Source organism: Dunckerocampus dactyliophorus, chromosome 10, assembly GCF_027744805.1.
Source record: "Dunckerocampus dactyliophorus isolate RoL2022-P2 chromosome 10, RoL_Ddac_1.1, whole genome shotgun sequence".
In the NCBI taxonomy this organism is placed as follows: domain Eukaryota; kingdom Metazoa; phylum Chordata; class Actinopteri; order Syngnathiformes; family Syngnathidae; genus Dunckerocampus; species Dunckerocampus dactyliophorus.
In genome coordinates, this window is record NC_072828.1 from 28,080,645 (window position 1) to 28,108,523 (window position 27,879).

The window sequence follows — 27,879 nt, forward strand, 5'->3', positions numbered from 1 at the left end:
CCCCTTTCGTTGCGTGTGTTTGCCGAGCGTTGGGTGCGACTGGTGCGTGAGATGTCTGAGGCATGATGGACGCTGTGTTTGTTTACAACATGTCACATGTAGGAGAAAAGGCTTGATTTGCTAGTTTTTCTTTCCCAGTTGAGAAAACTGCCCGTGTCGGTCGTCGGTGTTCATGCGCTCACCTTGTTCATTCTGTTTAAAACCGAAATATTCTTACACTGGGGCCGTTGGCTGTGGCATTCGCCTCAGAAAGCATCGCATCTGTGCCTTCATTCATAGCAACGTATGCTGCCTCACGAAGCTAACTGCTCTGTCTACTCACTAGCAGCCCCGCCTCCACAAAGAGGCTGAATGAGATGATTGAGGGCTCACTCTGTCTGTTCATTCCACTATAGAACCAATGCACACAGACAGATGCAGAGTGCGCCCTCTTGTCATCCAGCCTGTGTGGCGCAGAGAGACGAGCAGATGAAACACACACGCATACATGCACATGTCAATTTATTGGTAGCATCATATTTATCGACCTGTTTTTTATCGTTCTATTAATCGATTTATCGATTATCCTGACAGGCCTAATACGGGTTATGGCAAGCAGCAAAATATTTGTTTATTTCAATTGTTTTCCCCACTTTCTCAGGCAAATAAATCGATTTTATTACTAAAATAAGCTCAGTGTCGTCAGACAGAGACCATTGACTTTTTTTGTTAGCCACTGGAAGACAGATTTTCGCACAGCACGAAAGCATGGGCAACACGATCAAAGCTATTTCCGATGATGTCGACTCAAACTGGCTGGAATGAATTAAAAATACAGCGGCCCCTCTCCAAGCAATTAGCGGCGTTGTCGTTCTCGCTTTAGTCTTAATCTCGATAACATGATTGCTCACTCCATATCTGTGTTGGCTATTTGTGGCTTGGCTGAGTTCCGTGGCATGAAGTAACGGTTCCAGCGTTCCCTCTCGCTGTTTCCCCTGAGTCACTGACAGCTGTCGAGTCAGCAGATCACAGGCACTCGCCTCCAACGCCAAAGCTGCACCTGGTGAGCAGCGCTCATATTGCCATTGATGAGTCTCTCGTGGGGGGGGGAAAGCTGTGTGCTTGTTAGCATGCTGGCCGTGTTGCTGTGTGATTTAATTAATCTGCAGACCATTTCCTTTTAATGGTTATCCGTCATGGTAATTAACAGATAATTGTCTTGAGGGCTGGCAGCTCTCCTGTCACGATTCAGTTTGAAGGGAAAAGTGGGCAGGCTTTTTTAGGGTATATAAATGTGAATCTTTTTAAAGTTGTGAAATAACGCACATGCGTTCAACCCAGAAGACAACATTGCCGTTTGGAATGAGTTTTGTCTCATCATAAGCTGCGATTGGCTGGCAACCAGTCCAGGGTGCACCCTACCTCTCGCCCAAAGTCAGTTGGGATAGGCTGCAGCATACCCCCGCGACCCTAATGAGGATAACAGGCATAATAAGTAGGGGTGTAATGGTACACTAAAATGTAATTTCGGTTCAGTTTAGTCTCTTGAAGTGCTCTGTTCATTTTCGGTAAAAAAAAGGAAGAAAAAAATGACTTAAAATGCTTTTATTTAAAACAAATTTTGAAAACAAAATTGAAAAATTAATACGTAATAATAATAATACGTTTTTAAAAATAGAAAAATAATAATAAAATACAATAAAAACTGTTGTATTTAAACAACTGTTTAAAACATTGTGGCGAAATGTAATGGACAGTTACAGTTAAATAGCTCTCTGTTGCGTGTGCAATATCTCGTTGACGGCATAACTTTTAGCTTTTTCATGAAGTGCTGGTATAACTTTCCGGCTAAAGTGAGGACGCGATGTTATTTCGTAGCGAGGTTCAAGAACTTTACTCATACGATTATGAAAAAATGATTAGACCACCCTTGTTTCTTCAGTTTATTGATCCATTTTAATACCTAGTACAACTAAAGGTACATTTGTTTGGACAAATATAATGACGTAACAAATATAGCTCATAAGAGTTGAATTTAAGAGCTGATATCTAGCAACTTCAATGGGGTTCTTGATAATAACCAAAATCGCTTAAGTTGTAACATGAATAGCTAAAAAAAAAATGTACCTGTTATGAGCTATTTTTGTTGTCATTGTTATATTTGTCCAAACAAAGGTACTTTCAGTTGTATCAGGCATTAAAATGATCAAGAAACTAAAGAAACAAAGATGGTTTAATCATTTTTTCCATGACTGTCCTCAAAGTCAACGACTGAATATGGACGGAATCTCGTGGCTGTAAAAACTCCAATACCATGTGTTACTGCTTTGGCCCCGTCAGAGTTGCTTGCTAGAGGTTGTTTACATGCTGAAGTTATCGGTGTTTGCACTAAGATGGTTTTCTTTCTTGTAGATGTAACATTCACTGCTGGATGATGCCGCTTTAAGTGTGCTAACATGTTAGACGTGTTTCCTGCAGCATACCCGATATCCGTGGAACAATGTCGACACATGACTGTGGATTTATCCACTTGCCTTTGTCCAGCCGTAATTTTAACAGGAACAGAGTTCCCAAACAGGAGACTGTAGTGAGATGGTAGGGTCTTCAAGCTCAGGCTTCTTGCTTGCATTTGCCATGATGCCATTTGTCACGCCTGCGAGCTACAAGCGTTGCTCCCCCGTTGTCAGTAGTGTCCGACACTCAGAGGCATCTGTGCGGAAACTCGCCCCGGGGCTTTAGTTCCGCGTGAAGCACTTAGATCACTCTAGTAATAAATATAATGAGAAAAATAGCATAAAATATAACCGAAGTGGTACGCAAGTGGACCGAACCGGACATTTAGAACCGAATCGGGTCAATACATCCATGTGAACCGTTCCACCCCTTCCACAGGTTGTGACTTTATGCTTATTTTTATTACCGGGCAGCTGTCAAAAACACCACGCACATTTTTGTATTTTTATTTTGGAGCACACCGGAATTACCCATAAACGAAGTGTAAACAGTCTGAGAATGTGAGGTAAATCTCAACCTCCCCTTTTAAGCGCAGATAGAATTCCCCAGCAGCATGTGGAAATGTTTATCTTTCAATGATGACTTCATCTTGTTGATGTTGTCAAAGCAGCCATTCCTGGGTCTCTCCATGGTACCGCTGCTCCATTTTTGAACAATTACAGGATCTCCGTCGTTGCGCTGCACTCGACCCATTCTTCACGTTTCTCTCTCTACAGTCATCGAGTGTATTGTTGGAGTTGGGGCTTTAGGAAAAGTAAAGAACAGTCTTTACGTATTTTGTCTTATTTCTTCAAAGTAAAGGAAATAGGTACACACGTGTTACACACACGCAACCGTATTGTGTCAGTATAGTACAGATGAGAAACGTGTTTTTCTGGCTTGCTTTACATATACATTGCATATGGTAGGATGGCCGTCTGACAACTGTAATACTTCTAGTAAACGCACCTTCAGGCCTGTCACGATAATAAATAAATCGATAAATTGAACGATTAAGAAGAAACAGGTGGATAATTATGAGGCCTCGATTAAATTGATATGTGCGCATATGCCAACAGTATGTGTTTCATCTGCTCGTTGCTCTGTACCACACAGGCTGCATGGCAAGAGGGTTCACTCTGCATCTGTTTGTACACATTGGTTCTATAGTGGAATGAACGGCAAGAATGAGCCCTCCTGTCCTCTCATTCAGCCTGTTTGTGGAGGCGGGGCTAATAGTGAATGGACACAGAATGCTAGCACCAAATTAGCCTCGTGAGAAAGCATGTGCAAACTTGAATGAAGGCACGGAAGCAATGGTTTCTAAGGCGAACGCAACAGACCCAGTGTGGGAATATTTCAGTTTTAAACAGAATGAAAAGGTGAGTGCATTTGTTGGAAAGTACTGACGAGGAAAAAGGGGAACACGACCAACTTGAGGCGAAAACAATCCTCGTGGTCCCGCGAAACATTATGTGGGGACTGGCACACCTTGGGAGAAAGTGCCAGCCAGGCTTCGAGCTTCACAAGTCTGCCACTCCTGCGTCTACGCTCCTCCCGCAGCAGGAACTCTGGCATGTCAGCCAGGTAAGAGTCCTCACAACAAAAGATAAAACAAAGATAAAGCTGATCACAGTGAGCGGCAAGCCAGACACACCGGCGTATAATATGCCATATAATTCATGAAAAGATGGTGTTAAAAAAATGCCGATGCAATCGAATATCAACGGTAATTTTTATCCCAATTATTGACTAGAAAAATTTGTTATTGTAACAGGCCTATGTATGAGGATTTAAATGGATCTCTGGGGGGTCCCCTTTAGCTAGAGAGAAGAAATTTTGGCTCTGATGCTGTTGTTTATGCTGGTTGGTCATAGGAAGTGCAGCCTTTTGAGTCATCCATAATCCGAGTGGATGACTCAATTTTACTGCTACCCTAAAACCCTTTGCACTATGTTTACCAGCCAGGTGTCATTACTATTATCCAGCATGCCAACACATAACCACATCTAATTTGTTTTTGTTAATGGCCACCTTGTTTTTAGTTTGGATTAAAGTGCTCATGACACCAAAAAAGGTTTGAAAAAACCAAAAGTACTCACTTAATAAAACATGTTTGTCATACTGCTGTCATAGATAAATAAACAACTATGAAATGAAGCGGTGCTTTTAACACTCCTCCCAGCAAGTTTTCTGAACTCACGCCATGGTGACGTTCGGGGAACCAGATTCAGACACACGCAGCCATGAACTCACGGCAAAGACAATAAAGTGACATTTTCACAACAATAACACAATAACATTAACTGATAATATCTTGTGTGTGTTATATGGTATAACACACAGAAATTAATAGCCACAAGTATTTTTTTTTTTTTTTTTTTTGTAACACTGACAGCTCTACGCACATTGCAAAATAAAAGACATTGCTAATTTAGCCCTGGAATGAAAACCCATACTATTATTCTAAGATACCTAGAATAGATCTAGTAAAAAATATGGATTTACTTACTGAAGCTTACAGATCAACTGCTATCCATGTTTTGCTAGCAATTCACATTCAGAACACTTAAGGGTGACACTGGCAACCAGATGCAAACATAGCCACGAACGCACGCGAAGAAAGTGACATCCATCCATCCGCTTTCTATGCCGCTTAATCCTCTTTATCGTCGCGGGGGTATGCTGGGGCCTATAGAGGCGGGGTACACCCTGGACTAGTCGCACGGTGGCCTTGTGGTTAGCATGTTGGCCACATAGTCAGGAGATCTGGAAGAACCAGGTTTGAATCTCTGTTGGGCATCTCTGTGTGGAGTCTTCCTGAACGTGCCTGTGTTTTTTCTGGGTACTCCGGTTTTCTCCCACTTTCCAAAAACGTGAATGTTAGGTTAATTGGCGACCTTAAATTGCTCATAGGTGTGAATGGATGTGTAGTTACCTTTTTTGGGGATGTTGGAATTGTCCTGACTTTTCCCTGTTATACAGCACCACTGGCCAAAAGCACTCATCATAACTAAATTGAAATATTTGTTATTAATCCATGTGATCGGTATTGGTATCGGCCAATTTCACTCCAGGATGATCGGTATCAGAATCAGCAGTATAAAACCCTGATCAGAGCATCTCTAGAAGTGACCCATTTGGGTCTCAAATTTCACGTCAACAAAAGTAGTCGACGATGTATGCCGACGTCGAATCAATCTGGCACTTTTTAGTGAAAAGGATAACACACCCCTTTTCCACTGTGGCAAGCTTTGGTGTTGGTGCTGGATTAAGTTCAAGGCCGGGGCGGAACCGAGTCGCCTGCGAACTGACTCGACACCAGTTTCATTTTCCATTGTCCTGCCGCCGTGTCATTACGCCACACATGTTATGCCTCTGATCAGGAAATAACAGGAAGTGTTGACCATTTTAACATAAAGACTGCACATTGCAGGCTTTGAGTTTGTGGGGAGCTCGTAGCGAGGGGCGGATTATCTATCTCATCACCATTGTTTTCTGCCTGAAAGAGAAAAACATATGAAACCAGAACACAGTTGCATGATAAATGTTACATCAATATCAGTTTACAGTGAAACTAGTTTGCTGGTATACGTACAAATGAGAAGGTGAAGGGTGGCGAGGCTTTCATTCATTTCACAACAGCAAGCTAGCATGCTAACATTAACAGCAGGCTAGTACACCCAAAACTGTGCTGTGAATATTAAATTAAACAAATGCAATTTATGGGAGTCCAGGCAGGTCTGACTTGTGCTTGGGTCTTCTTTTGTGATGGCCTCCAGGGTTCCGGTGGAGTTGGGAGAAGCACAGCGTTGTGGTATTTAACCCACCAGCAAGCTGGCACGTTCGTGTCTGTGCCCCAAAACTTTGTAAAGCTCCTCAAAATAAGGCTTTACTGTCCTCCGACCACTGTGACTCCAGCTAGGTCTTTCTTTCGGTCTCTTTGTTGTTAATTTGTTCGAAAGAACCATGACAATGGAAAGCAAAACCTCCGAGAACCAGCTCCAAAAAAGCTCCGAAAGTGAACCAAGACTTAATGCGTTTAAGTCAACGGGTTGGCAACATACGGTAACTGTCCAGTTAGCAATGAAACCATGAAAATCCACGAGCCATCCAGCGAGGCTACGTGCTGACATCCTCAAATAAGCAATCAAAATGGTGTCAAATCCTCTCTTCATCATAATCCCCAGTATGTTTAACTGCCGCTCTTTGTTTTCTTCTGGGTCCACTTTTATATTACATTGTCCAACAGTTCCGTCTTGACAATCAACATCCTACACAAGAAAAGTGCACTACATCCAGTGTCATTATGGGACCCGTGACAATGGCAACACTGCGTAATGCGTACCAAAGTGGCTCCAGACACAAATCCAAGATGCATTTTTTTTCAATATCATTTTTTTAAAGAGTTATGTCGCACCCATCTTTTAAAAAAAATTGCGGCTTTTAATGGCATAAACAGCCCGGTTTGAAGAGGGGAAAAAAAACATCCTTGCTGTGGTGAAATACCTCTTCAATGAGAACAGGGACCTAAACATTCCTTCAGTGCTGAATTGGCCTTTTCTTGTTAATGTGGCTGACTTTTTCTTTTTTTTCATCTCTATGGGCTGTAAACTTCATCCAACCACACCTCAGTCTTTATCTAGCCCGAGCTTCAACCTCACTACCAAACTCCTCAACCGCAATGTCTCGGTCCTCACTTTTGTTTTGTCTCATTCTGTGTAGTGTAGTTGACAGAAGACGGTCTAATGTGTGTGTCTGAGCATACCTTAAATCAGCCACTCGCAGCTGGTGGGTTGCAGCTATAAAAGTGGGTCGCAGACCCGTTTTTGAGTGGGTCGTGAAAATAATGTAATGAGCGTGAATGCCGTGCGTGCCATATTTCTGGCCGTCTTTGTCATTAAACTTGTTTTGTGCTGGCACACACTTTTATTTTGCACTACATCAAATTCAAACTGCACTTTTATTGTCTTTTCATGAAATGTGAGTTGAAGAATGTCCGCAATTTGGGTCGCCGTGTGTATTTAAAGGGATGAATGGTGGGTCCCGTAGCCAAACCTGTTGGGAACCACTGCTGTAAATGGTCTAAAGCAGGGGTGTCCAAACTTTTTCCACTGAGGGCCACAGAGTGAAAAATTAAATGATGCAAGGGGACACTTTGATATTTTATATATATTTATATGAGAAAAAAAAGCTTCTCAGCTTTATTTAACTTTATTCTCATAAAATCAAAGCTGTTTTTTCCAATTGCTGCTGTTTTTTTCTCTCCAATTTTTTCCCATCCAACTATTTCATCTTTCTCGTAGTTATGACTTTATTCCCATAATATTTTGACTTTATTCTTGTAACATTTTAACTTCTGCAACCTGATTTTCAAATAATTACGACTTTAGTCATTAGTATGTGTTTTTCATAATATTTCGACTTAGAATTTATTTATTTTTTTTATATTTCAACTTTATGCTACTAAATGACATTATTGTTCCTCATATTATGTTATTCTCGTTAAAATTGAAAACTTTAAACTTTTTCTTCTTAGCATACGCTGCTTTCTTGTAAACCTTTTTCTCCTTTTTTTTTTTTTTTGTTAAATTGTGTTTTTAGAATGTGCCGCGGGCCACACTTTGGACACACCTGGTGTAAAGGCTCGCAAATGACACTGCAAAACGACGAAAAGCAGCCCCAAAGAGAATATTTCTGCTTTAATTTAGTGCCTTGTGTGATGAGATTGCAAACTCTGTTGTGCGGGTCTGTCTTGGCAACAGCTTCCGTTGCTTTATTCCTGTACTGGAGCCAGACAAGACACAATACCTGCATCACCCAGCCGTCTTCGCGGCGGCATGCGGGCTGTCGGTTGTTGCGAGCTTATTGATGCTACTTTGAAAAGTGGTGATAAGCATTTGTCGTTACACAACTATTTCGAGATGCGAGAGAGAGAGAGAGAGAGAGAGAGAGAGCATGTGACAAAGAATGGTGGCTCTTGGTAAATGTGTGATGACATGTTTAACTCCATATTCTATTATTATATGTTAAATACGAATTACATCTACTTTAAATGGGGTATGTAAAGCCCAGGGGTGTCACAAGCTTTTGCTTGGACATACAAGCAGGAGCTTGTATGAAGTTTTTTGTTTGTTTTTTTTTCTTCTTGACAGGGAAGGATGTGTATGGCAGGAGCTCTGTTGATGAAACTGGAAATTTTAACTATTTTGGTGCTTTCCTGACGACACTTCATGAACACAAGATCAGTGCTGCTTGCTGAATCCCCCAACTTTAACTTGGCTAGTCGAGAGGTACAGATACAAGTATCGATACTGCTAGCAAGTCTAGCTAACTAGCAAACTGCTGAAGTTCAAAGAGGTTGCTTAGCAACAATGTCAAACACAAAGGAAAATTATTCTGGCTCTGAACTTGCAGAGGAAAATGATTCTGGCTCTGAATTCAAAGTGGACATGGAAACTTTGGCAGAATACCTAGCTAGTCCAAGATACCAAGAGTTGCAAAATGCTATCAAGAGCTGCAATGAAGCCTTTGATAGAAGCTTCGAGAGTAGAGAGATCACTCTACCACAAATAGTGCGAGCAATTGAGAAGCTGCATTCAACTGTAGAGATACAGTCTGAAGAAAATAGAGCACAGAACAAGTATATCAAAATACTAAGAAAAGAAGTCAAGAAGTTGCAAGATGAAACTGCAGACCTGAGCGCTGCTCTTAAGGAGGTTAAATACCCTATGGAAGATATCAAGGCTCTGCAGGACAACATTAAGGTACTGCTGAATGATAATGCTGCCTTGCGCTCTGCTCTTCAGGAAGCGATAAACCGTAAAGAAAATACGGCATTTTGCAAGGATGTTAGGGTTCTGCAGGATGACATCAGGGCATTACTGGAAGACAACGCTGCCTTGCGCACTGCTCTCAAGGATGCTATAAACCATATGGAAGCCGCCTCACGTACTGATCTTAAGGATGCTAAAGACCCCAGGGAAGAAAATAGAGCACTATGCAATGATATCAACATTCTACAACGAGGATATCAAGGCACTATTGAAGGATAATGCTGACTTTCGCACCACCCTTGAGGAAGAGAAAGAAGCAAAGGAGAATATCAAGGAGCAAATTAAAAACTTCATTGACGAGATGGATCAGATGGCACGAATGAATGATGTGGTCCTCACAGAGCTCCAAATCACACCCAAGTCAAGCGATGTTCCTTCAGTGAAGCAACAGATTGCTAACTTCCTACACTCGAAGGAGGTGGATGTCGATGTCAACAGTATTGACACTTGCGTCCCACTCCATGGCAGAAACAACACCGCACCTGTCATCTTTAAGTTCACCAACAGGGTATTCAAAACTGCACTGCTGAAACAGGGAAAGAAGCTAAGAGGCACCAACGTCTACATGAATGAGCATCTGACAAAACGCAATTCTGACATCGCCAAAAAAGCACGAGACCTGAGGAAGCAAGGAAAATCTACATCAAACTAAAAGGAGGTCCAGGAGTCGCAAGAGTGCTTGTCCAAGATATCAGCGATCTGGGAACATATTAAAGACCTTATGACGATGACAATAAGCATAATTGCAATAACCTTGACGTAGTTAATAAAAGGAACTCTTGTATACAAACTCAGTGTCACTAGCAGTGCAAAACCAAAGAAGATGTGGATATCAACAGGAGAGGAAGGACAGGATAAACAGAAAAACAGAAGGAAAGGAAAAGGAGGGGGAAAAAAAAGAATTTTTTTTTTTTTTTTTTTTTTTTTTTTTTAGCATTTGTGTACCTGTATACTGTATATGTATATATGTGCGTACTTGTGTAGGTGCAGATGTAAGTGTATATATATGTATGTGCGTGTTTGTATGTGTATGTACACACATGTATGTATTAGCAATTGATGTGCTACAAAAAGGGGATAGGATTAAATAAGCTCTGCTTCTTCCTACTCCTTTTCGGACATATGCATGTTCGAAATAAATAAAACCAATACCAATACCAATACCAATACACAGACATCGCAGCACACGAGTGATGCTGGTTACGCCGAGTGCAGGCGGGGTCGCAAGGTTTATAGCGTGCATAAAGGACTTAATGTGCATTTCCAAACCTGCCTTTGCGCACTGCCACATCCATATCACATGTGTTATCATTCACAGTAGGGATGCCATGATAGACTTCTGGCTGCCCTCTTCCCGCGAAGCAGCTTTTCTCTAAATGAGAAATATCATCACCTTTTAATCTTGCTAGATCTTGTGGCACCCTTCGTAAAGGCTGGATTGTGCTTCTGCGAGTACTGAGCCGTGTTTTGCATTGGGATCAAATACTTATTTCCTTAAATAGAAATGCATGCATGACTAATTGAATGTTATTTATTCTGCTTCCTTTTTTACACTCAGTCTCTCATTGGTGCAATAAACTTACCATAAAAATTCTGGACTGTTCTAGGGAGTAAACTTAACAAAAATCCGCAGGGGATCAAATACCTTTTATCCCCACTGTATAGCCTCTAAATCGACACAAATTCAGTGGGCCAAATGAATTTATTTGCAGGTTTGTGCAGGTGCAGCAGGTTTGTTTTGGGATTTCTACAGCTTCACTTGGCACTTGTGCATCCTTTTCACATGAAATACACCCAATAACTGTTTTGCCTACCCCTTGGCATTCCATTTTAGCGGTACTTGCAGCTTTGAGGTCATATTTGTTTACTTTGGCATGGGTGGGTTGATGAACTGACACGGGATCGCTTCAGACAGTCCACATTTAATCGCTGTGTGTGCGTGTGACACATTTGACGTGACAGGTCACTGGACAAGCCTTTTTGGTGCCGAATTTGGTTTTGTCAGACTTTGCTTCATTCAAGTATCTCTTGTTGAAAGCCGCCTCTTGTTTTTCAACGACAAGGTGCCAGATGATGTGAGCTATCTCAAAGGAACAAACAGCTGGAGGGAGTTTGGCACACGAAGGGTATTGCACTTAATCCGGCTGCCTTAATCAGACCAATTTTGACAGAAACACACACTGAAACACTGCTTTGTCACTGTGAGGGTCATGCATTTCATACATCTGCCATTACTAAGGATCTCCGACTGCTGTCATTTCTTAGCACGGTTGCCACAGTATTATATGTATTTCACTTTCAGTGTCCTATACTTTAAATGGTCTTGAGCATGAACACACACAGTTGCCAACCAATAGCAGCAGATGCTGTCATTTTAACACTATTTTAACAAGCTGGAAAGATGGTAACAGGATAACAGATGGTCCTCATCTTGTAAACGACAGCAAAGTTGATTCAAATGTTGTATTTTTGGTCTCCGCAGGGCTACCATAGAGGAAGTGGAGGGGGATGTGTGCGAGTTGGAATCCAAGCTCGACAAAGTGAGTACCCACCCAAGAACAACATGACTTAATTGTGCATGTGTTCTGTCGTGTCAACCTGCAGCCTCAGAGGCCATTGGCCATCCTGTAGGTGGAAAATACAGTATGATAATAGTATGATCCTGTACTACAAGAATCCAGTGGTATTTTTGTTTTAGAAAAAAGTTGTACTATTACATATTTGTATGTGAATTAAGTTATTATAGTAAGCATTATTTCTTATAATACTTAGGCTTTATTCTTGCAACATTGCTCATTTTTATCGTAGCATTAAGGATATTCTTGTAGCATTCTGACTTTTATTCGCCAAGCATGTGGTGTTTTTTCCTGTAATTTTACTGCTTTGTCACCTTTTTGATGTTCAGATATCATTTATGTCCTCTGTGTTACAATCTCAGGTGGTAAAAAAAAAAAAAAATCCACTACAGTCTAGGGGTGTAACAATACGTGTATCTCTATCGAACCGTTCAATACACTCGCGTACCAAACCGTGACCCTTGCATCGAACAATACGCAGTTTCATATTTATTTGATCAACCTCTGACGGCATTCTGTGCTGAAAGCTCAGTGTGTCTGCGATCGACTACTCCGGCTTAGGTTGCATTGTCAAGCACAGAGCCACTGAGCTCTGCCTCCCACATTCAGACCATGCTGGAAATGTTGAAAAAATTGAAAAATGTTGGCAATTTCAATAAAATTCAAATTAAAAAGGCAAGGTAATTTATTTTTTGTGTCGAAAAAATATCGAACCGTAACGTAATTAAAACCACCAACTTGTGAATGTAGTATTCTACGCTATTCTGCTCTCCCTAGGTGTCAGTAATTGTCCAGTGAGACCACCACCAAGCGCCAGACTTGAACAACCGGCTTTTATTTCAAGTTTAAATGATCTCGCAACAGACACAATAATAATGACATAATAATAAAAAGAATCATCAATAATCATAACATGTGTTACTGTTGTGGCCATAAAACTCAACTCTGAACCCCTGACGTCACTTCCTGTCTGCCATTGATTCTGCTCCCCTACAAGGTGGATGCCACATTCGCCGGCCAATGCATATGCCCGACTGAGAGCATTACTTGGCCTATGACAAAACTACTACTAACAGTGTGAACGCTAACCGCGCTGTTTCAGATGGCGTACCCTATATTGACATCAAACCAACTCATCTCGCTCAAACAGCAGAAGCTATGTTTTTTTGTAACTGAGGGAAAGACCTTGAGGCCAGATTTTTTACGTCCATTGTTCCTGGACCCACTGTGTCCTCCCCCTCCCCCTCCTTCCCCCTCCTCACCCCACCACCTCTGTGACTCAGTCCAGCCTTCACTTCCCTTCCTGCTGCTGTAAAGAGGAAGGATCTTCTGGCGAGTGGGTGTGTCTTTTTGCAAGCATAATGTGTGTGTGGTTGGGTGGATACTTTTCAACAGTCTCACACACACACACACACACACACACACACACACACACACACACACACACACACACACACACAAGTAGCACACTTTCAACAGGGGCCAGCATGAAAGGATTACGTTGCCATTATTGTGTGTGAACTCTCTCGAGTCTTCCGCTTCCCACATTAATGCGACTTTAACAGACTCGTCAAGGAGCGTAGCTATGAATATAGTGACGCTGCGCTCCCGTCAATTGTAAATTCACACTTGCTATTCATTTTCCCTCGTAGAAGAGTCTGAAATAGTGGTGCTCCTATTGAAATGAATGTTACAGAAATGAATAGCTCTTGGCCATTTTCATTTTGTAAAAGTAGCTCTAACAAGAAAAAATGTTGGCGACCCCTCATTTGGCCAATAGTACATTTAAAAATGTACACTTAATCAACGTGATTGGTATCGGCAACATAAAACCCTGATCGGAGCATCCAAAGTCTCAAACCTTGCAAATGGTAGAGAAAGTGTTCGGTTTACGCTGTTTTTATCAACACCTTTCACCTTGTCACTCAATACATGCACATGTTCCAGCAGCTATTAAAAGAGCGGTTATGACTCTGCCCTGTCCATAAGATCAGAGTTACCTTAAGATGGCTGAAGGACGAAAGCCACTTGTGTTTCTCAGAATTCTAATGATTAGGATAAGGAATTCTTCTTAAAATACACTAATACTAATGCCAAACCATTGTTTCATTGGATACAATGGAGGAAGAGTCACCAAGGTTAACGTTTTTTTTTTTTTTTGTCATGCAGTGTTTTGCTTCACATAATTACAAATGTGGAGACAATTGGGGGAAGAGGATTGTACAGCATTTGAATATTTCTTGTGCTTATATGAGTAGAGGGAAAATATTCTGTTTGTTTTTAAAGGGGCCCTGTTCTGTTCATTTCAGGGGCTCTTAAAATGACACTAGATCCCAGTGGAGCACTATAGTAAGTTTTTTTCAAGAAAATACTTCCTAACTCTCAAGGTTGTGTACAGGGCAAATCTGCGTTGTTCTCGCTTGAATTTAGTAGCGTCCTCCCCTGACGACGCCTACTCTGTTGCGATTGGTCATGGGTTGAGGGTCGGCTTAAAAACACACCAGCCTCATGGTGTACAACATTTTAAAAAAATAAATGTGTGAAAAGTTGTAAATGTCAGATATGGCCCCTTTTTTAAATGTGAATTGTTTCTTCCAGGCCTTCGCAGTTGAGATTTTTCTCTGCTGTATTTTGGCTGAAGACATCTCTGTGGGAGAGAATGGAGGACAGCCAAGCTCTGTTTATGTTCGCATAACCTGAAATTATCTCTGTCGCCCCCCTAGTGACTCAGAACGGAAAGATGTGCCTTTTGTTATTTTTTAGAGTCTCGGTGGTGGCTGGTCTCCTACTTAACATCACCTAATCTAATTGCCAAATTGTTTTATTCCCTTTTCTTTGTTTAGCTGGTGAAGTTGTGTATCGGGATGATAGATGCTGGGAAAGCTTACAATGCTGCCAACAAACAGTTTGTCAACGGGATCCGGGAGCTTGCCCTGCAGTCCACCAAGGATGAGGTCATCGAGGTAAACAAAGAGATCTGGCATAGACCACTTTTGAGTTTTCAGAACAAAGCTGCATTTGAAAAGACTTGATATATTGCAGAAGATATTACAGTCTACCACAGTACTGATCACTGACTTTGAAAATATTTATCCTAAAGCCAGTTTAAAAAATACTTGTCTCATATTCTTGTCAATACAGTATCTTGCCAAACCTGACCTAACCTCCTGGGTGTGACGCTGATGTTGACAATTGTCTTGTCTTCTTGAAGTCCTCTACCACTCTGCTAAATGCAGTAAAACCAATCCAAGACAAACTAAAGAACTAAAGAAGTCACGCCCACACATACAGTCGGTGTGAAAGTCACTCCTAGTAAATGTATGGAGAGACCACTGGTACTGGTCATCCATCCAAAGCTTGTTGACTATGTTGGAGAGACCACAAGCACTGATCCTCCTTCCAAAACCTCTGGAGACTATGTTAGAGAGACCACAAGCACTGATCGTCATTCCAAAGCTTCTAGAGACTTTGTTGAAGACACGACAATAATGATCCCTCTTTCAAAAGCTTATAGTGAGACCACAAGCACTATTCCTCCTTCGAAATCTTGTAGAGACTATGTTGGGGAGACCACAAGCACTGTTCCTTCTTCCAAAGCTGTCGAGGCTATGTTGGAGAGACCATAAGTACTGTTACTCCTTCCAAAACTCCTAGAGATTATGTTGGAGAGACCACACGTGCTGTTTGTCCTTCCAAAACTTGTAGAGACTCAGGTGACAATAATAACTGTCCCTCCTTCAAAAGATTATAGAGAGACCACAATCACTGTTCCTCCTTCCAAGTCTTGTAGAGATTATGTTGGAGAGGCAAAAGCACTGTTCCTCTTTCCAAACCATTTAGGGTCTTTGATGGAGAGACCACAAGCACTTTCTCCTTCCAAAGCTTGTAGGGATTATGTTGGAAGACCACCAGCACTGCTCCTCCTTCCAAAGCTTGTTGGGATTTTGTTTGAGAGACCACAAGCACTGTTTCTCCTTCCAAAGCTTCTAGAGGCTATTTTGGAGAGACCACACTTGCTGTTTGCCCTTCCTAAGCTTGTAGAGACTATATTGGTGAGACCATAACGACTGTTGCTCCTTCCAAATCTTGTAGCGACTATGTTGGAGAGACCACAAGTACTGTTCCTCCTTGCAAATCTTGTAGAGACTATGTTGGAGAGACCACAGGTACTGTTGCTTCTTCCAAAGCTTGTAGAGACTAGTTTGGAGACACCAAAAGTACTGTTACTCCTTCCAAAGCTTCTAGAGACTATGTTGGAAAGGCTACAATTACTGTTCTGCCAAAGCTTTTAGAGACACTATGTTTATCTTGTCAAGCTATGATGAAGTTTGCGTTTTATTGTTGTCTTTGAATTGCCAGCATGATGCTGTGTTGTGCTTGTTGTGTTTCATTCACTGATGTTTGCCCCACTTTTCCTCTCTCCACAGTCCAGTCTGTCAAAGTTTGCTGAAAGCCTTCAGGAGATGATCAACTATCACACGGTACGCCGGCTCATCCATGTGAAACCGGACGTAGAGTCAAGAATTTAATTCCCCCTTGACAGCTGGCTGATGAGAAAACCCAGCTGCTTCTGAATTGCAACAATTACTTCCTGCTGCCCAGCCAAGTAGATTTATAGACCAAACAGTGCCCTACGAAGACTCTCAAGTTATCACATTTTTGAAAACGCATTTCTTAAAACGTATGGTTCCAGTTGCATGAGAAAGTGAGTTGGTCGAGCAACCGCCGGTCACGTCAGCTGATTTTTCAGCAGTTGTTGTCACTCAGTGATCTGTCAGCACATGATCTCAAAACAGTGCTCAATCTGTTTGACGGAAGTAGCCACACTGCTCATATTGTCCCGTCTGGTTAGCACGTTGCATAGAATCCGTCGTAGGAATGCAGTGCTCGTGGGAAATTTTTACAAGGAGGCATGCTGCAATTGCTGAAATAAAGGTGTGACTCAAAAAGAGCAGAGACCATCATATTTGCCTTCCTTCTTTGCAGATATTATTTGATCAGGCCCAGAGATCAATCAAGACCCAGCTTCAAACGTTTGTGAAAGAGTGAGTATCAATGGATGATGATGGATATAAGAAATCACCATCATTTTACATTTATCTCAGAGAAAGCATGCTCTTAAAATGACTTATGTAAGTGTCTTTTTGCATGAACGCTCAGTTCCAGGTGGGCTACATAGACCTACATAGACCCTGGTTTGTTTTATTTTTAGGAATTAGCGGAATTAGTGTTTTTTTTCCCCTGGCTCACTAGGGCTTAACACCCACATCGGTAGTCACCACCATGCTTCTCAGATAAAGCAGGGGAGTACGTTCCTCCATAATTATCCACTGCCTTGCAGCATTCACATATGACTTAATCTCTCTAAGCCTCAAGACATCAGAGGACAAATGTGGGACACGACAATTTTCAGTATGTATGCAGACACTGTTTCATATTCAAGACCTGAGTCTTAAGTGGATTGTAATTAAACCTACATTTGACCGTGCTGTGTAACCATCACCCTGTGTATTGGGTCATCATCCGCCATCTAATAACATTTCATCATTCATCCACCTTAGGCAGTCTGAAACTATAACGCCTTGTCACATGTCTCTCTTTTCACAGTGACCTACGTAAGTTTAAAGAAGCCAAGAAGCAATTTGACAAAGTGAGTGAAGAAAAGGAGGCGGCATTGATCAAGAACGCCCAGGCTCCTCGCAACAAGCAGCACGAAGTGGAAGAGGCCACCAACATCCTCACCGCCACGCGCAAGTGCTTCCGACACATAGTTCTGGACTATGTTTTACAGGTATGACGAGGCTTTTTCAACCTTTGATGAATGATGAACTCATTCAATCCCAGCCATTTTTCAAAAGACAACCCCTTCAGTAGCGGCCATTTTAGATGATTTTGACTGATCTTTCCAGGCACATAGAATATTGTGCTCTATGGCTATATAAACATGGAACCTGCCAAAAGAAACATTAGACTCTCGTCTTTCATCAGAAAAAAATGTTTGTTATTACCTTTTTCCATTCTGTAGTAATCAGCAGTAGAACATAGGTAAGTTTCAGGAAAATATCAGTTCCTGACTAGAAAAGGGAGAAAACCAGCTTTTTGTGAAAAGATAAATTTCAAGCATAACTTCCACTTTGACACAAATATTTTTTGCTTTTGTGACAGCTCAAATATCTAAACAACTACATAAACACAAAAACACAAAAAGGGGTTGTTTTACATCAAAATACCAATTTATTTACATAACACCATGCGTTAAAATGTCCCTACATGCTACACTCCTCCACGCTCTCCCACTTCCTCCTTCCTGCCATGTGTGATTCTTCCGTTGAATGATCTCTGCTGACCTCTTCACAAATGAACTTCTGCCACCTAGTGGCCATTTTTATGGCTTAAAATTGCTCTAAAACCAAATGCATTAGTGGGGAGTTGGTTCATCACCTCGTTTTGCCTCTCGCGCAAGAAAACGTAAAAGACGTAATAAATACGTTGCTGGGATCCGGCGTTCGGTTTTATAAATTCGGCAAAATAAGTTTTTAAATATCCGATTAATCAACAATTATTTGGGTATTTGATTAAATGGTTTGGTTTTATTAATTGAAATATCCTCTTGATTTCAGCCTCTGAAATGTGTATTTTTTTTTAAATGTTCTTAGTCATCCATGAAAGCGGACCTATTATCTTTTGTGTTTTAGGCAAAACAAGATATTTACACACATCAGTTCTGACTTTGTAAAGCAGTGATGACATTGTTGCCTCGTGTTTGATATGTTGTGGACCAAACCACTAACTGTTGGTGTTTGGTTCATATGGATTTGGTCCGCCTGGGGCTTAACTGGATGATTCGAGAATCGAAATAACAAGCTTCAGACTAATCGACTAAGAAAATAATCATTAGTTGCAGCCCAACTCTTATCCAACAATGCTGCTGTGGTAATTTTGTTGTTTGTCTTGACGACAATGACAATAAAGATTTTGCACAGGCTCAGGTCTTTCTTCCAGTGGTTAACGGTTTAGAAAAAAATAAAATCAATGGTTGCATTTTGTTAGTTATTGTGGTAGAATCCAGGTTAACGCTGCAGTGCTTTTATTTTGAAGCTTACTTTGCACTGAGCAGGAAGTCACAGTGTGCATGTTTGAATGCTGTAACGAGATAGTCATGGCGGCGTTGTCGTTTCACGCTGCTTAGCAACAACGAAGTTAACAATGCTATAACACGTTGACATGAACGGATTTATGGCGACAAAATCGGTGGACCATGTATGTCGACGTCGACTTAAGCAGGCACTTTTTAGTAATAAGAGCATTGGGGACTGGGATTTGATGACTGATGACTTGCTGTGTTCTCCATTTTACTGTTAATTCAATAATCACTTTTTATTACATTTGACATTTTTTGAAGCTCAATAATACAATTTTCTGTACTATAAATATACTACTAGTACTATACTAGTACTATAAACTATAAAAAAGTACTATACATACATAAAGAGACTTCAGAACAAGACAACTTAGTGGAGGCATGCATTTTTGTTGTTTTTTTTTTACAACCAGGCGGTTTAATGCTTTACTAGCAATCACACATTGAAACAGAAATCCTAATTCCATGAGTCAGGATTAAAAATGCTGATGTGGCACAAGGGAGAATGAACCTCAGCTGTGCTGGATTCTTAATACACTCTTAGCATGATAGCTAAAGCAACGTAGTGATTACTGTTACCAGTGAGACCAGTCAGGCGTCCTAGTTCAGTTATAAAGTCTGGGTACGTGGTGCAAAACAAATATCTTGGGAATGTGCAAAAGAGGAAAAGCAAAAAGATGGGAGGAAGTGTGCAGAAATCCAAGGAGCCTCATTTGAAGTAGTTAGCAATGTACAAATGCTATTAGGGTGCAATCTGACACACAAGTGGAAGGAAAGGAAGGGGAAAAAATGTTTGTTAGTATGCTCCAATGGCTCATTGCATCATTTCTGTCCCTTGACAAGGCTCAGCCCTGACAATTTATCTTGTTTTTCTGTCTGTATATTGGAAATATATGTGGCAAGCTGCTGGCACAGCCAAATGAAACCTTTCCCATTCGCATCCTGCAGGAAGCGGTTGAGACCTTTTTCAGAATTTGTGGCATTTTGTGTAATTATACACTGCAAAGTCTAAAGTGACATGTGTGGATGAAAGAGGGCGTGACGAGAGAAGTCAGTTTATGACACACAAGAGTGACAAAATCCTGCATCATGACAACACATCATCAGGGGTACGTCTTTTTACGAACAGCGATATCATTTCATCACTGAGATGCCACCGATATGCCGAAAACCCTGATAGATGTCTACAGTCCAATACGTTTACATGAAATACATGTAATACATCACAAAAGCTGTTGTAATTGCACTAATGATAGAACACAAATATACGCATACACAAGGAGTGAAGGGTATTCATCTGGGATGTTCAAATCCTGTCAAAGTTTAAATCTACAACACATTTGATGTGAACATCCCTAACCACGCACGGTGCATAAGTTTGGAAAGCACATTAAGCCATAGAACAGTCACGTCTGTCTGTCTTTCCTTCTCTGCAGCCTCAACCTTAAACCGCTTTGCATGCCCAATTAGCGACACATTAATATGAGTTCTGGAGGGTAGTAGGAGCCTAGTGCTCTCAGAGGAAAGCAGACTCAAGGCAGGGCTCAAGGCAAGTAGCTGCAGTGGAAGATTGTAGCTTTCACAACTCCGGTTATACAAATCTCCCCCTGGTGCGAGTATAAGGAACTTCAGTTTTCCTAATGGCCTACAATTGCGCCAAGTGGCTCAATTGTATGTATTTTATTCATTGTCTTACAGATCAATGTACTGCAATCCAAGAGAAGGTCGGAAATCCTCAAATCAGTAAGTATTCTTGGCTACGCCGTCATGCTGAGTGACTGTGTGGATATTAATAACGACCGTCCTCTCCTCAGATGCTGTCCTTCATGTATGCCCACCTGACTTTTTTCCACCAAGGCTATGACCTCTTCAGTGAATTACAGCCTCTCATGAAGCAGCTCGGAGGACAGGTAGCACACAACACACATACACTACAGTACGCCCACCCACATCCTTTTACTAGGCGCATTGAACGATATTATATAAATAGATTATTACATAAACAATATTATTCATTTAATTGGTAGCACTCTCATCAATGATTACTATAATGAATATTGTACACATGGATGTTATTACTTTTGTTTGGCAGTGTGCTACTCATGTATTGTGGTCTTTTTAATTGAATACTTGTCTAAAATACGAAATGTGTTGGCTTTTTTGCATCATGTGTGAACCGCAAAGTTATTTTGAACAGATAGATCAGTACATGTAAATCTGATGATCATTATTGTGTTGAAGAAATAGATTGTTGATTACCATAGCATTCATTTTGGATTATTTTTGTTTTGTTTCTTGTAAATTCTTAAAACCTTGAGTTTATAGCAGAGGTCACCAAAGTGTGGCCCGAGGGCCGTTTTAGCTCAACAAATCGTTTTTTATTGGCCCTTGGCATATTGTAAAAATGGAATGAATTTGTTATTAATGAAATACATTATTAGATCATTAGATTAGACAAATTTTTCTTTGTCCCCTACAAGACAAAGCTAAGATGTGGACGTTTTATTCTAATATCTTAGCATATATTGGCCTACATTGGATTAGCTGTAGTGTCTTTAATGCACAAAATCCTACAATTTTTCTGTGTGCCACCCTTGCTGGAAAAGTTTGGACACCCCTGGTTTATAATGACATTATTAGGAAGCAATATGTTTATATATTAAAAATATTGATATATCGCCTCGCCCTAGAAAGCACTGTAGCCACTAGAGGTGGTCAATTATTACAAATGTTGGTATCGATGTGATACCAAGTATAAGGCCAGTCTGCCAAAACAGATAATTTTTACGTGGACATTTTTCAAGATTTTGTAATTTTTGCTTTCAATTTGTTGATCATGGTTATAATTAAAACATAATAATTTTTTCGGAGGAAAAAAAAATCTGTCAATACACTTGTTTGTGTAGATAAATACAACAATATAAGACCGTGTAACTATCAACAAAGTAATACAATTATTCCCTTTTATTTCAATTGTTTGAGCAAAATAAAGTCAAAAAGTAAACAAAAGCAAAAACTACTACTGACTCGCATTTAATCCTTTGGCTTGTTGCCCCTAAAGCCCTCCTGTGTCCAAGGGCTTATTTCCTGAGTCTGTGAACAGTATATACTGTAAACATATGCATGTTGCATGCATGTTGCATACTTTACAGCCAAAAACACACAGATATTTGTGAAAATAAACATTGAAGCAAACAAGAAAACTGACAAATTTCAATCTCATTTTGGATCAATCTGCCCACCTCTAGGAGCAGCACTGACTTTGCCAGCGTTACCTTTCCGTGACATATCGGTTGCCTTTGATCGTTTCTGTGAAGTGTAAATCTGTGTTATCCTTTGACTAACAGCCCTCCCTCTGAGCCCCTGCCTGACTTTGAGATGATGATCTCAGTACAATGAGGAATGAGGAAGAGGGCAACTGGAAGGCTTGAAATGTGTTTTCTCGCCGTCAGACTCTTTAAGAGTTTTGAGTCAGCTGAGAGAATGCCGCTGAGAAACCCAAGAATCTTGTTGAAGGGTTTTGGATTGTAAGGCAGTGGTTCTGAGACTGGAGCACGAGAGACGCCAAATAAGAGGGCATTTCTCTAAAGACAGGAATGCGAGTCAGAGAAGAGCAAAACAGTGGATGAGGCTCATGAAAAGAAGTTTGGAGCGGATAGTGTTTCTGTGAGAAGGAGACAGACGGCTTGTTTGTGAAGTCTGAACAGTTCAGACAGCATTCCTTGAAACTGGAGTGGTGTGTGGTTTTTAACTGTCATTGGCTTAAATTAGAGCTTTCTTTTGTAGATTTTTTTTTTTTAACTGTTTTGAGGAAACATTTTCGGACACAATGAGCGGTGGAGCCTAATATTCCTAAGCGATCGACGTAAAAGGAAGCGGCATGTACTGTAAACATGTGGCTCCAACAGAAGAGGAAAATTGGGAGAGGAAAAATGTGACTATGAAGCATACATAACCATGGACGATCTGCTTACACGCTGAGCTTTGGAGCTCTGTGAAGGGAAATCAACATCCAAGCGATGGGAAGCAAGGACAGGAAGATTGTGGATTATTTCTCGCCTATCATGAAGCTGAAGAAGATGGAGAGGCTGTGCAGGGAGGTGTGGAGGAGCTGTCAGCAGGTCTGATAACATGACTCGACGATTACACTTCAAACATAACACATTACTGCCCCTTCTTTTTGCTTTCTTATCACGGAAGGAGACGCAAAAGGGACTTGGATAAATCGTGTCTGACTAATTGAAGTAATCTGTACACAGCTAAGGGTTATTGGTTAAATGTGACGTCCGTCTCTGGGAGATGTCCAAGACGTTAACGTGAATCTGGATATGTTGCGAGCTTCACACATGTTTGCATACAAATGCATTCAGATAGACGACCTGGACCTGATTGGACTTGTTGTTATGGTTGTGACAGCGGGAAAATATTTCTCATCTGATGCTATCAGACCGCTGCTCTGCCGTCCACCCATTTCCTGCCCAAACAAAGCAAAAGGCACAGCTCCCCCAGAAAGATCTTTTTTGAAACACTAGATAGCCGCCTGTTTTTGTCCAATGTAATATACACTATGAAAAGAGGGGTGATTATATCATAGGTTTGTTATAATATTGGGGAGTATATAACTTTAATCAAATACTCTTCCTGGGAATTAAATATACTACTCAAAAGAAGTTAGGGATATTTCATTAAGCGGGCCTTACAAATGGGGAAAATCGCAAGCGACACAGATTTTCAAATCCGCAGACAGCGCGCAAAGTCCGTAGAAAGAAAATGGGATTGCAAATGATAAATTATTACTAAACCTTGCACGTAGCCAGGTCACAAGGGCAAGGCAGAGGAGGAGTGAGTGTGTCGCAAGTTTAAAAGTACATTGTGTACGGCAGTGGCTCCTCCGACGGTGGGCGACTCTTCCAGCTGTTCTCCCGGTCACTATAACCGTAGGAAGCCAGTACGGCCATCTTGCAGTCGAAGTGAGTGGGCTTCACAATCATCATACGATGCCCACACACGGTGCATCCCCAGTGAGTGAAACGTATGACAGCCTGCATGAAGCGCACGTGTGGAATTAATACATTGTGGTGACCCACAATATTGTTTTAGATATTCACTAAGTGAACTTCCATTTCCAGGTCATAAGGTTGTTGTAGTCACTTAGCTGCTGTTAAAGAGTTATTGCTTGTTTTTGAGTTGAATGGAGAGTAAACCGATTGGTGCCACCTACCTCGCCCTCCTGTCTCGTTGTGAATCACATCTCCACATTTGGTGACCCTCGACGTTGGTCTTCGATGGCCAAATGTGGTTCTTGGGAAATGGAACGTCACCTCCCTTGTGGGGGGCCATTTTTTGGCCAAGCAGCATATTTTTCCTCATTGACCTATAATCAGATACTGAGCCTTTTGTCCCGCATTCTGATTGAGGTCACATTGTGGCAACAAATTGGGTAGAGCCAAGGAACGTACTTGATAATGAACGCCTTGAAGCGAGCTGGCACATTTTGTGGCATCCCTCTATGATCGCCAGCGTTTCTTGCTTTCATTTCTGCTCAGACGATCCTTGCGTTTCTGTCTCTGCATGCAGTGCTTACGGTTTGAAGAGAAATCATTCATTTCCCACTAGTTTTTGTTTGGAAAGAGCGTCGTCTCACTTAATTTGGCAAAATAGAAAATGAAGCACTTTTAAGTGCAGTTGAAGCTGCCTTCATTTTGGACAACCGCATTCACAGTTAATCGGCCTGGAAAAATGTCACACTTATTTCTGCGCAATCTCGTAGTGGTTGTTCAGACGAACTGAGTGTGACCAGGTGGTTTATTTAGCATGCTTGACTAATCACTTGTTTCTTGCAGTTGGACCAGCTGGTGGTGGATGCTGCCAAAGAGAAGAGGGACATGGAGCAAAAACACTCCACCATCCAGCAAAAGGTACAAATTCACACCAAAACACGGCTCTCTTTCTTTCAGTTTTAAACAAAAGTGGCTTAAACAGCCTTCACGTAATTGTGCCATCATTGAAATGTGCGCTGTTAGTAATTATGACCTACTTTTTCATTCACATTGACTCTGCCCAGCAATCTGAGAAACACAAGTATGAAAAGAAGGCAGACTGTGCACGACATGTCCAAAGCTATTCTGAACCGGGGGATCTGTAATGACTTGATTGACGTAAAACCAAAATAAAGCCTTTTCTTATTGCACTTGCTGAGCTTTCCATTAAAAATAATGAGGTGCTCTGTGGGGATCTTGTGGGACTTAACTTCTACTCCACAGCCAGACTGCTTAGTCCAGTATGACTGTGATTACTGCTCACCTGTACCAAACTCTCTCAGGGCCTTAGGCTGCCTTGTATGTATTTTCATTATGGACTCATTAAATAGCTGTGGTACATGAAAGGCAAAGATGTCAACCAGTCACCATACAAGAATGGCGGTAGTACAGTAGATCCCCGCTGTTCTTTGTGCATCTAAGACCTACCGCGAATGGCAACAAAATGCAAATAATGGACACTCGCATAAAAATGCCTATTTTGATACTTTAAACCTTTATCACATTCTACATTCAAATTCAGTGTTATACTTACAAAACACGCAGTTAGACATCTTGTCATAGCATCTACATGCTGGAAAATGTTGAGTGAATTGACTTGCGAGACAGCGCCGTCTGCTGGATTCATAGCTGCAGCACTGTTTCCCCCTGCACATAGCGCCACCAAACCACAGGGAACCTCAGTGTGGCATCTGACCTCGGTTAGCATGTTTTTGAGTTAATGTAGAAAATGTGTGCCAAAATCTTGCCTCAGTTTACATCCATCCATCCATCCATTTTCTATACCGCTTCTTCCTCATTAGGGTCGCGGGGGCATGCTGGAGCCTATCCCAGCTGACTTCGGGCGACAGGCGGGGTACACCCTGGACTGGTCGCCAGCCAATCGCAGGGCACATATAGACAAACAACCATTCACACTCACATTCATACCTATGGACAATTTAGAGTCGCCAATTAACCTCACCTGCATGTTTTTGGGAATGTGGGAGGAAGCCGGAGTACCCGGAGAAAACCCACGCGCACACGGGGAGAACATGCAAACTCCACACAGAAATGCCCAAGGGAGAATCGAACCCAGGTCTTCCCGATCTCCAGGCTGTTCCTGTATTGGCCAACGTGCTAACCACTAGACCACCTCAGTTTACATACATTTGCCAATTAGCGTTCAATATGGCATGCATCATGTCATGTGATTAATAGACTGCATGCCATCACAAAACGTCCTTAGCTTCCAACAAATAAGATAGCTTACAAAATGGCAATTTGAAAAGGAAGTCAGCTATGTAGCTCGTCTATGATGTCATCAGCGGTTGACTCTCAAAAATGTTAACACAAAACATTGACATTTCTTGTTTTACATGTATAAAACAATTCTAAATGCATGTAAATGACACATGAAAAGGATGAATCATCATTTGAGGTTTCTTTTACCTTCACTGGAGATGTGGGTTGTTGAGGTGAGAAACAACTCATTGCAAAACAGGAAGGTGTTGTCCGTGTGGTGTCTCGCTGCCACATTGTGTCTTTGGGAACAGTCACATCAAGAATCACGTCTTCAATGAAGGTAAAAGCAACCTTAAATGTTCATTTATCCCTTTCACGCATCCATTAAGAGTTTGGAATTGTTTACTGCATGTGAAACTACAATTGCAAAACTATAAAAACGTGTTGTGTGTTAACATTTTTGGCTTTCTGGAACAGATTAATTGAATTTACATGATTTCTTATGGGGAAAAATTGATTGAGTTACCGCCCGTTTCGGTTACAGTCGGACCTTCTGGAATGAATTAACGATGCAAACCAATGTTTCACTGTGCTCTCCATTTCTAAAAAAAAAAAAATAAATAAATGATTTACAATTAGAGCAGAGAAAGAAGTCCGCGTATATGCGGTGTCCTGAATGCCGACCCGTGAATAGGCGGAGATCTACTGCACTTCACTCTCAAGTGTCAGGTGATGCTACTGGATGATCTCCACCACACGGCCATGCATTTTTAAAGGCTGACGTGACGGTAAACACACAACAGTTAAGTAGGCTACTTTACTGCTTGTAACCAAGTGCCTTACATGTACATGAATAGATTGCATAGCCATGCCAACCTCATACGCTGCTAGTAAATTCTATGAACAAAATGTCGTCCGTAACATGAGGCGGCTGTCTATTTCCATTTGAATTCTGTTCTTCCCTGCCACATCACTAGTTTTTGCATGCCGGATTTCTCATGTGGTGCCAGTGTGTGTGTTTGTGCACACCTCTCCTCCTCCTCTAATTCATGTGGACTATTTTTAATGTTGTCTGTCTGCCAATCCTCTCCATTTCTACCCTCCTAACCAAATGTCTGAACCTCTTTTTTCCCCCCATTTCTTCTTCTACTTACTACAGGCTGCTTTGCAGGTAAGCAATGTTTGTTCTCCTTCCCCCTTACCTTTGTGTAAACTTCTGCTCAGTTTGCTGTTTACTTTCATTTGATCACAAGAACATTATTTTTACATTATTTTGTGTTTGGCAATTGTATGTGTGGGGATGCACTCTTTTGTGTTCAATTGAGACACAACCTTAGATTTATTGTCCCCCAAAAGTCAGTTATTGGTTTTATTTGAGCTGACATGGTACAGTAGCAGTCCAAAGTCTGGACATGCTTGCTCATGCTATCAGTGAGAAGGTTGCCTTGAGTTTAAAAAGCTATTGAATTAACCAGGGTTCTTAGAAAGGATAACCGTGAATTTTAGGTCATTATGAATCATTCCCACTGTGTATTACTCACCCGTGACACTATGTGACCACAGGGGAAAGAGATGGTCTGCATTCATGAGGT

General features: G+C 41.3%; 1 protein-coding gene across 5 annotated transcripts in view; it reads left to right on the plus strand.

Moving 5' to 3' along the window:
• LOC129189195 (arf-GAP with coiled-coil, ANK repeat and PH domain-containing protein 2-like) overlaps positions 1–27,879 on the plus strand; it is a 59,331-nt gene that overhangs the window by 7,142 nt on the left and 24,310 nt on the right. For 3 of the 5 annotated variants that reach the window (XM_054790624.1, XM_054790626.1, XM_054790628.1), the window contains exons 2-10: positions 11,791–11,848; positions 14,728–14,847; positions 16,312–16,365; positions 16,871–16,929; positions 17,492–17,675; positions 20,724–20,768; positions 20,840–20,935; positions 24,869–24,943; positions 27,447–27,458. In XM_054790624.1, coding sequence (XP_054646599.1) covers positions 11,791–11,848; positions 14,728–14,847; positions 16,312–16,365; positions 16,871–16,929; positions 17,492–17,675; positions 20,724–20,768; positions 20,840–20,935; positions 24,869–24,943; positions 27,447–27,458 — 703 coding nt within the window. Of the gene's footprint in view, positions 1–11,790; positions 11,849–14,727; positions 14,848–16,311; positions 16,366–16,870; positions 16,930–17,491; positions 17,676–20,723; positions 20,769–20,839; positions 20,936–21,003; positions 23,147–24,868; positions 24,944–27,446; positions 27,459–27,879 lie in introns of those variants that run through there. The other 2 variants (XM_054790627.1, XM_054790629.1) reach the window with 2 other exon arrangements.